The sequence below is a fragment of the Rhipicephalus sanguineus genome, chromosome 7 (genome assembly GCF_013339695.2).
Source record: "Rhipicephalus sanguineus isolate Rsan-2018 chromosome 7, BIME_Rsan_1.4, whole genome shotgun sequence".
Lineage (NCBI taxonomy): Eukaryota > Metazoa > Arthropoda > Arachnida > Ixodida > Ixodidae > Rhipicephalus > Rhipicephalus sanguineus.
The window spans coordinates 23,285,523-23,295,952 of NC_051182.1; the positions used below are offsets into that span (position 1 = coordinate 23,285,523).

The 10,430-nt window shown below is 49.5% G+C and overlaps 1 protein-coding gene across 13 annotated transcripts in view; it reads right to left on the reverse strand.

The window, feature by feature from the left end:
* LOC119398546 (uncharacterized) overlaps window positions 1-10,430 on the reverse strand; it is a 172,034-nt gene that overhangs the window by 8,570 nt on the left and 153,034 nt on the right. For all 13 annotated transcript variants that reach the window (XM_049417656.1, XM_049417651.1, XM_049417646.1 and 10 more), the window contains one exon: window positions 1,199-1,333. In XM_049417656.1, coding sequence (XP_049273613.1) covers window positions 1,199-1,333 — 135 coding nt within the window. The remainder of the gene's footprint in view (window positions 1-1,198; window positions 1,334-10,430) is intronic.

Here is a 10,430-nt window from a genome sequence, read left to right on the forward strand (position 1 = left end):
AGACACCTGCTAGAGAACGAAGACGTTAATTTGGTATGGTAGAAGCAACAGACTTAACAAACTACTAAGAATTTGTATGTGCTAATCGATGCTGGACGATAAAATAATAGACAAAGGAGTTGGGCTTCCGCTCAGAAAATGAACAACCATTTGCCACAAGCTGTGTGAGAGACCTTGTCAGGTGTATTACGTAAGTGTTGCGTCGTCATAAGCACAGTATATTTGACCTACACTTGTCAAATATTTTACACGTGAGAACAGAGTCACCTTGTGAGGAGAATAAAACAACGGTGAATTCCGGACATTCGCACTCTGAGAAAGTCAAACCCTTCCCCCCTGGGACCTGAAAGTGGCCCTGAAGCTGTCTAGATCCACTCCTTACAGACTGCATTTACCTGGGCAGCTGTCATATTGTCTATAAATACGCGAGTGACTGCCCTACACTTAGCATTATGTTCTCAACTTTCCTTGACAGTATTTCTGTTCATTTTCTCAACTCCGTTTTCTCGCACTATCAATTGGGCTCTAATGCGTCCCTTTCTCTTTGTGTCTTTAAGTCTTCGTACTACTATTTTTCGCCGTTTTGTTCCTTTTGTAGCGCTGCTTCCCACTTAATGTTTATGCCTTACTCGCCAAATTTCAAACACCTTGGTTAGGGCAGGAAGAAAACAGATGTTACGCACTACTATCGAAAAATATACTTTCAGAAATTCCTTTAAATCGGAGCGGCAATGCCAGCCGCCCCTTGCGCCAAGCCGATTTCTGGGTTGTAGCATAACTTTCAATTCGGCGAGCCTCTCATCTTAAGATATATATGTCCCTGATGTGAATATGGCTGCTTAAATCACACAAGAGAATTACTTCTCGTGTATCAAATTTACAGAAATCTAATACCGCAATGAATGATTGTTTTATCGTAATTAATTGTTACTACCGCAGCAATATTTTATGTGATGGCTTGGGTAGTGTGCATCAGTTACCTTACTATATTTTTCATCGTTAAAGAGTAATAAAGTTGTGCGACAATAATAAAAAGAGAACAAGCATGCAAAAAAATAATATCCACAATGAGCTCTATAGTGTGTTGATTCTTCCACGTTTTTTACGAATCGATTGTATGTCCGCGTTCATGGTAAACATGGTGAAAACGACATCGAAGCATGGTGGTATAATTAAGTATGTTCGGCAAAAAACTTACCACAAATAGCATGGCCCTCGTCCGGCGAGCCTTGGTTACTACCGCAATCCATGTATGTGTCGCAGAGGTTCTCGCTGGCTATGACTTTGTTTATAGTCGTGCAGGGGAAAGGCTTGTCGTCTGGGTAGTCGTCATCTGCAAGGAATGCACTGCTTTAACATTGATCAGTATTTATGTCCTCTATAATGACTTATTTTCTTTTGTGTGTGTGAATCGGACGCAGTGCGATGCAGACGAAGTGATGAGAAGATTCTGCGCAAATAGTCTGAAAGTAGACTGCCCATTCATTCCGTATCAGCAACATGCACTGAATGTATACACAAAGTAATTCGCTAAATTTGGCTTTTTTTCCATGCCAAAACCACGCTGTTGTTATGGGGCAGGCCATTGTTTAGGACTCCTTGTTAAATATGACTATCTGCAGTGCCGTAGCGTGCAGCTCGAATGTTCTTGCAATTTGCCTACCTTCGAATTGCGGCCACCGTGGCCGGGCAGTGAAACCGCACCTGCTAAGATAGCACAGCGGGTATACCAGAGAATTATAAATAGATCAAATACCCCTGCAGCGCCAACAATGCACGCAATCTCTTTGCCAATTAAGTTCTGCATTTTTATGCATTGATGTGTGTATGTATTTATTTATTTGCTTAACATACCCTCGAGGTACAGTCGTACATTGAAGAGGGGTGCGGCGGCAAAAGTTGATGCATATAATACAAACTTGATACAAAGTTAATACAGGCTTGGTGTTGGGCGGTACTCGGCGACAATGCGCAACGGCGACAGTCAAGACGGAGCACCGACTGCCAGCAGGAGCGGCGTTCTTTCAGAAAGGAGCCGAACAGGACGATCCATTACAGAGTTCCGAGGCTTCGCTACAATTACGCTGGGTACGAAAAGGGAGCCGCCCGGCGACCTAACAGCTTGTCGCTATGAGCGGGTCATGGTAGGTCTTGAGGCGCTCCACGTTGACAATGTCGCGCCTTTGACGGCGCATGTGCCAAGATGGTTCAATGGGTTGGATGAGATAGTTAGCCGGGGATGTGCGTCCGACGATACGGTAGGGGCCTTGGTATTTTGGCGGTAGTTTTGAAGAGAGACCAGTTGTACTGGTCTGGCCCGAGAGCCATAGGAGCGCTCCGAAGGAACGTGGGTGCAGAAGTGGTGGTGTCACCGCGAATATCCTTGTTAACGGCCTCGTTGCCAGCCGACGTAAGAGGAAGCGACCCGTACAAATCGATGTCAACGTGCTCAAGCGCTCGGGTAGGGCAAGGCAGTGGTTGTAGACCGGCTGGAGACAGGTGCGTTGAAGTTTTTCGGCGCTGGCAATCGAGGCAGGAGCGAACGAAATTCTGCACTTAGCGGTACATTCCTCGCCAATAGAACCGTGGTCGTTTGCGATGGTAATTTTTAGATACTCTAGACTGCACGCACTGCAGATCAAAGTGGAACGACTAGCATATTTCAAAACGCAGACTGCGGGGTATTAATGGTAACCACTGGCGGCCGTCGGTGTTGTGATTGCGTCGGTGAAATAGGCCGTCGCTAATGTCGAAATGGTGGGCTTGACGACGCAACGCGCGGGTGTTTGGTATTGGCGATGAATCAGTGAGCAAGTCTGTCAGCGAGGCGATCCATCGATCCTTGGGCTGTTCGGTAGCGATTTTGAGAATGTCAATGAAAGAAACGGCTAGGTGACATACTGAGCAGTGGGCACTGTCGTCAGACAAAGAGGAGGGGGGGGGGGCGAGAGGGCGTTGGCGTCAGCATGCTGCAGGGGCGTAGCCAAGTGGGAGCGGGTTGGGGGGGTTCAAACGCACACAATTTTGCTTGCGTATATATACACGCACACATACAAACGCACTTACAAACTTACATAATGTATGGTTGAACCTTCCCCTCCCCTCCCGAAAAAAAATTTCTGGCTATGCCCCTGGCATGCTGGCGTCCTTTGCGGTACAGCACGCGGATATCATTGTCTTGCAGGTGAAGTGCCCAACGGGCGAGACGACCTGAGGGATCTTAAATGACGACAACCAGCATAGTCATGGAGGAAGGAAAAACTAAGGAGAGGCCCTATCGTATCCCAATGCACTGCGAAAAGTGTGGCGGAAGTGACGTCAGATTTATGGGGCAAACAAACCGGTATGGGGCAAACAAAACAGCAGACGCTCCGCGGCGTGCTCTCCGCGGTGGTTGGCTTCTGCTCGGATCTGTAGTCCCGGCGTAAACTTAGCGCGTATTGTGCGGTTCGCACGCAATAAAATGTTGCAAGCAGGCGTTTACCAGGCTGTTCGTGCGTGGCAGGCCCGAGCGCTGCGTGCAGAAACTGTTCGTGGAGCGTTTTTGTGCAACAGTACAGAGAGTACCGGTACGTGCCGTAATCAAAAACATTCAGCCCCTGCCTTATCGTATTCGAGCGCACCTAGCAGTGACTTACGCGTTCTGCTGGGCGTTAGGCCTTTCTTTTCCTTTCTCGTAGCCCGATTTCCAGAACTATTTCCCGATTAGCGGTTCTTTGCTAGTGCATATGGAGTGAGCGCAGTAGCTATTCAGCGCAACGCCAACCTATAGTTGACGTAACTTCACATAGAAAAGAAGACACCGCGCTGTATTGTATACGCGATCGTGCACGCAAAGTTTCTAATTCCAGTGCGCACACAACACAAGCACGCAGCGAGCGCACACCGCCAAAAGTTTATTGCCCTTCTGTTTGAACGACACAGCCTCTAAAACGTGCGATGCCTTCAGCGCATGGTATGTACGGCGCGTCACACGCCAAAAACAAAATTTCACGTGTGTTCCGAGTTGACACAACGAGTAAGAAGCAACAGAGCGCACATCCGAGAGCTCCGCATGCAAATACCATGCCTTAGTGATCAGTAATGAACCGAATGTGTACGTACACATGAAAAGTGACACCCGGTACCTTAGAGTTTCTTACAATAATATAAGAAACTCTATGCCCGGTACAGTCCGCAGTGCACGCGATTTGCACAGGGTATACGCAACAGCTGGGCATTGCGTAGCTTTCCTAACGAACACACAGAAGGAGCAGCATGCGTGAATCGACTGCGCCGCTTGCACGGCGAAAAACAAGCAAAAAAAAAGGCTGCAAAAGTTTCGCGACTCGCTTGATGCGCGCATGCGCTTGCAAACGACGCGCCGGAAATCGCGAAATGTCTCGCTGCTCCTTCGCTAGGAGGCAATGCGGGCGTTCGGGATGCGGCGGAGGCTTCACGAATGTGACGTCAGGGCCTCTCCTTATCTTTCCTTCCTCCATGAGCATAGTGAATGCTGGTCGGTAACATCAAATAGTCGACCATACAAATAAGGTCGGAATTTCGTAAGGGCCCAGATGATCGCCAGGAATTCTTTGTCCGTGACGGTGTAATTGGTCTCGGCTTTAGTACGCGTACGACTTTCATATGTCGCAACGTATTCAGGGAACCCTGGCTTGCGCTGCGCTAGGGCAGCGCCGAGGCCAACACCGCTAGCGTCCGTGTGTACCGTAGGGGCTGTAGGGACCGTAGGGTCGTAGATGCGTAGTATGGGAGGAGACGTCAACAAACGACGGAACTTTGCAAACGCGTCGTCGCACTTTGACAAGCACGAATTGATGGGGCCCGTTACTTTCAAGGAGCTTCGTCAGCGGCGATACGATAGTGGCGAAGTTTCGATTGAAGCGCCGAAAGTAGGACACAGTCCTACAAAACTGCGCAGTTCTTTGACGGACGTAGGTTTGGGGAACTCGGCCACGGCCCGTAGGGATCCCCTGACCCAGCCGTGGCCGTGGCCGTGGCCACGGCCACGGCTGGATCAGGGAGAATTCCGTCCGTGGACACGACGTAGCCTAGTATTGTCAGCTGCCGTGCTGCAAATCGGCACATCTTTAGATTTACTTGTAGACTGGCGTTCCTCAAACGCGTCAAAACATTCCACAGACGTTGAAGATGTGTGGAGAAGTCCGGAGCGAAAACGACGACGTCGTCGAAGTAGCATAAGCACGTGTGTCATTTCAAGTTGCATAGAACGGTATCCATCATGCGCCCAAAGGTGACGGGCGCATTACACAGTCCAAACGGCATGACGTTGAATTCGTACAAGCCGTCGGGCGTGACAAAAGCTGTCTTCGGTCGAGCACCATCAGTCATGGGTACTTGCCAGTACCCTGAGCGCTAATCGAGAGATGAAAAGAATTTTGCTCCTTGCAGGCTGTCGATCGCGTCGGCTGTTCGCGGTAGTGGATAAACGTCCTTGTGAGTGATCTTCTTTAGTCATGGTAATCCACACAGAACCGTACAGGACCGTTCTTCGTCGCTACAAGATCGACAGGAGACAACCAGGGGCTGTTTGAGGATTTAATAACATCGCGTCGAAGCATGTCGTCGACTTGCTCATTAACTACACGATGGCCTGCGGGTGATACACGATATGGATATTGCCGCAGTGGCGGTTGTGCGCCAGTGTCAATGCGATGCGTAACAGTGTACGTGCGGCCGAGAGAAGTTTGAGTGACGAAGAAAGAAGAACGAAATTCTTCCAACAGGCACAGAAGCTGGGAATGCTGGACCAGCGTAAGGTTGTCACCAATGAAGGAACGAAGAACATCAGCGCGTGACGAATCACACGTGGACACAGCACTGACCGCCCTGGAACAAGAACAATGTGTGTCATCGCGTGCGTCCATAACTTGTGCGTCTTCGAGGGGTTCCAGTCTGCCGAGCGATTCCCTCGCGTCTACTTAACAGTGTACGGGGATGTGTTGGTAACAAAGCTAGCGGTGTTTGTTGGCCCTGAGTGACTTCCATGGTCACAAATCGCACCAGCAAGCCTTTCCCAAGTGCAAACGCAGTCAGGTGGTAAAAGGAGCGAAAAGGTGTCGGAGGGACCGGCGCAGTAGACTGACACAGCTGTTGACGAGTTGGGAGGCACTTCACTCTCGTCTTTGATCCGTATCTTGCTCAAAGCCGATGGACTCTCTGCCGGCGTCAAATCTGAGAGCGGTGAGAGTTCTATTTCGGCTGGTGCGCAGTGAATTACGGCGTTGTGGCGGGAGAGAATATTCCATCCCAAGATGACGTCGTGAGAGCATGCAGAAATTACGATGTATTCGACGGCGTACAGAAAGTCCTGAATGGTGACGCGGGCTGTGCATACTGCTGTAGGATTATAACATTGGGCGCTAGCTGTGCCAAGGTAGAGCCCGGAAAGTGGCGATGTCAGTTTTCGTACTAATCGGATAAGTTTTGCGTCCATAACGGGTACGGCGGCTCCTGTGCCTGCAAGGGCGTATGCGCAAACAACGTCCACAAAAAGGTCTACTACGTTCGATGGGCTTCGCTGAGGGCTTCGGCCGTTCGATAGCGTCGCAGCCCTTGCTTCGTTGACTGTGACTGCTAGTTTTAATGGCCACGTCCGACCGGATGTGGCCGCATCGGCGACAGTGGGCGGCGTCATGGAGACGGTAACGGCGGCTAGATGGAGCTGGGCGTGACGTCGGTGATATAGGCAGCAGTAGGTCGTAATATGGGCGGCTTGTCTGGCTCGGGACGGTTGATGCGACTAGAGGCGGCTGCACGAGATTGCATAAGTGTGCCACTTGTCTGGCGCAGCCGCACGCAAAGGAGATGCGGCCGTTGCCGGAAGTGCGCCAGTGCGCTGGGGTAGGTCCCATCCATGTCGCAACACGCGATGGTCGGGGCGGCTGCTGATATGTCTGCATGGTAGGTTCCACTCGTGGCCTATGAATGACGTCGGCGTATGCAGGCGGCACACCCGCTCGGAAGGCCTGAGGTCTGGTGACGGCTTTGACGTAACCAAGTGTGGCAGCCACAGGGATCGCTTGGGGCGGCCTGGCTGCAGCTTGCAGGAACCGGAGGGGGCTGGTGGTATTCTGGGATGACCTCCGCAATTTTCTGCTCAATCGCTCAGCGGAGGAGAGGCAGAAGTGTGCTTGATGGCTGTTCAAGATGCTGCGAGTGAGGAAAGGCTAGAAGAGAGACCTGCCGAGAAAGTTCTTCGCGCACGAATGACTTGATTTCGGCGTACAAGGCGGAGTGGTCATAAATGGCCGACAAGCCAGCGAGATCTGCGTCGCGTGATGGAGGGCGACGGGTCATCAACCGCTGCCGGCGCAACTCCTCGTAGCTTTGACGGAGCGTGATTACCTCTGCCACAGTGCGAGGGTTTGTGCCGAGCAGCAGGGTGAAGCCACGCTGATCGCAAAAACTTGTGAAGCCATGCTGGTCGCAAAATATGTAAAGATGTTTATTGGAAGGCACTCGGTCACAATGCGCAATGGCGACAGTCAAGGCGGAGCACCGACTCCCAGCACGAGCGGCGTTCTTTCAGAAAGGAGCCGAAGAAGACTACCCACTAGAATGCGCTGGAGAGGACGACCCATTATAGAATTCTAAGGCTTCGCTACAGTAGATTTAAAATTAATAAATGCAGAATAATAAGTAACATATTTGATAATAAATCTTATCGCAAATTGCATAACGCACTTAAACTAGGTTTTTGAAGCTATAGGTTGGTCTTGCGGGGTTAGGGAAAGGACGAGACGATTAGTTTACAGAGATCTATCTCTATTGGATGTATTAGCTTATTCAAGGACGACGGTAAGCCTACACGATTCGATTACACGCTGCGACGAGGGAGGCAACGTGTGTTGCACGACAACATGACACGCAGACACTGCTCGGCGCCATGACCGCTCTGGGCGTGAACGCAGAGTGAATTTAGATTCAGCCAGCGCCACTGGCTGTGGCGGCGCAGACCTCGCCTGAGCATGAAGGTGAGATCACCGTAAAGTGGCGTTTTTTGTGTGTGTACTGGAAGGAGTAGGCATATTGCTGTAAAATTTGTTTCCGCAATGTGTAGCAAACAAGGCAGTGTTCTTGTGTATTTAACAAAACACCGCGTTAGTGTGGATAGGCGGTCCGCCGTAAGCATCCAGATGTACGCAACGGCACCTCGCTAATTGTGATAAATACGCCCTCCATTACCATATTAATGGACGAAGCCGGCCTAATGCTCCTATTACGAGCGAGAGAAGCGCAACCTGCCAATCAATGGGGTGCTGGCCTGCGGTGACAGCCGCCTTTTGCACAGTGCTGGATGTTTTTTTCTTATTTTATTTGTACGCGTTTAGCTTGTGTTCTGCCTATTGTACAGTATAAATGGTGTTGCGCGATAGAGCCAATTAGGTACCTACTTCTAACAAAAAGGAAACGCCAGTATTTCTGCGTAACTAGTTGAAGTAGAGCTTTCTGCGCTCTGCTTTTCCGTTTCCATGTAAACGTGTACCGCTTTTTTTTGCATGAATACGTGCAGGACTTCGAAATCGCCAACCCTTCACAAGATGGTGTCGCTAAAATACTGCATTGAAACGTCGACATTTAGTAGTTTGTAAATGCGACGCATATCTTAGCGAACCTTTGCTACAATCAGCGTGTCTATCTATCTATCTATCTATCTATCTATCTATCTATCTATCTATCTATCTATCTATCTATCTATCTATCTATCTATCTATCTATCTATCTATCTATCTATCTATCTATCTATCTATCTATCTATCTATCTATCTATCTATCTATCTATCTATCTATCTGTCTGTCTGTCTGTCTGTCTGTCTGTCTGTCTGTCTGTCTGTCTGTCTGTCTGTCTGTCTGTGTCTAGCCGCCTACATCTGGGTGAACTGGTTCCAAATGAAATAAAGGAGGTCAGAGTGAACAGCCTCAAGAACATCCTAGCGATTGACGTCAATCACGTGACTGCACTGGACACACTGCGAAGTCACAGAACTTAATGGAATGGAAGTCCCCTCTCAAATACCGTTGGGCAAAGAAGGGATCACTGGTGTAATTTATGATGACGAAGCCATGACCAACACCGACCTACCAGTCCTAATCAAGCCTGCGTAAGGAGACACCATTATAATAAGTGTATGTCGTATTGGGACGTCACGATGCGTAGGCATTATATTTAAGGGCGAATCACTCCCGTCACGCCTAAAAGTGGGCCACTTTCTACCACCCAGACCAAACGCAGCCGTGTCTATGAACAATGACGCTTATACCAGCAATGCAGCTGACGCTTGGCCTAAACTCCCAAAGCTGCATGCACCTGATGAGCGACATCAGACTTCGACAGTAAGGGACACTTCATCGGTACCTCATGAACTGACGGACGAAGAAAGACAAGTTGTCGGCATGGTCAACACCCTAGTGAGTGCTATTCGAGTGCTCCTGAGCAAGATGCAGACACCGATAGCTCGAAGCGTGTTGCAACTGCTGGACACCATCACTCCAGTTCTCGCAAGCCTTCAGAAACCTATTGCTTGAGAACACTAGCAGCGCCACCATGGCTTCGCCGTCTACAAGACTTTGGTTGCTTGGGACCGCGCATACAAGTTAAATAAAGCAACGAATGCGCTGCTCTAGTTTCAGCCACGGGACCGACTCACCGCCTGTGATGTAAAGCGCAGAACTGCCGTTACGTCGACGGCAACAGTGACTTTTCTCTCCTACTCTCTCTAACTTTTATTCCTCCTCCCCCCTTCCCCAGTGCAGTGTAGCCTACCGGGCTCAGCCCTGGTTAACCTCCCTGCCTTTCTTTCATCCTTGTTCTCTCTCTCTCATGATCGCCTCTTTAACTTGGTGTAGACCAAAATTGGCATGGGAGGGTAAGAGGATTTGACGAGTATGTCTGTCGGGTCATGAAATCAATAACGTGCAAATCCTGTCGCGTACGTCGTCAAACCCTTTCCTCCAGACACGTGTGGCACATACCCGTTTACCACGAGTCCCAGTGTACGGGTATGCGCCACAGGTGATTGACAGTTTATATCTACCCAGGAACGGCGAGAACAGACCTTGGTAATTTAAATGAGATAGCGTTAAGAAAAACTGACATCCGCAGCGTTGACCCGACGAATGGAAAAAATAAGATAGAAAGTTGCGCTAGTTAGTACAAAGGCATCCTTGAAGCAGCGCTAAAAGACAGAGACTAAGAAGGAACAATCACACAGGACGAGCGCTGACTCGCAACTTAAAAAGTTATTTGAAGAGATCATCCAAGAGAACAAGAAGAACAACGAAAGACAAGGAAAGAAGTGTGCAAAAGCAAAAACAAAAAGGGGGTAATCTAGTCACTAGTCAGTCTAGTCACATCTCGCGTCGCACTGCTGCACGTGTGGTTGTTTTCCAGTGTTTTCAGATACGAA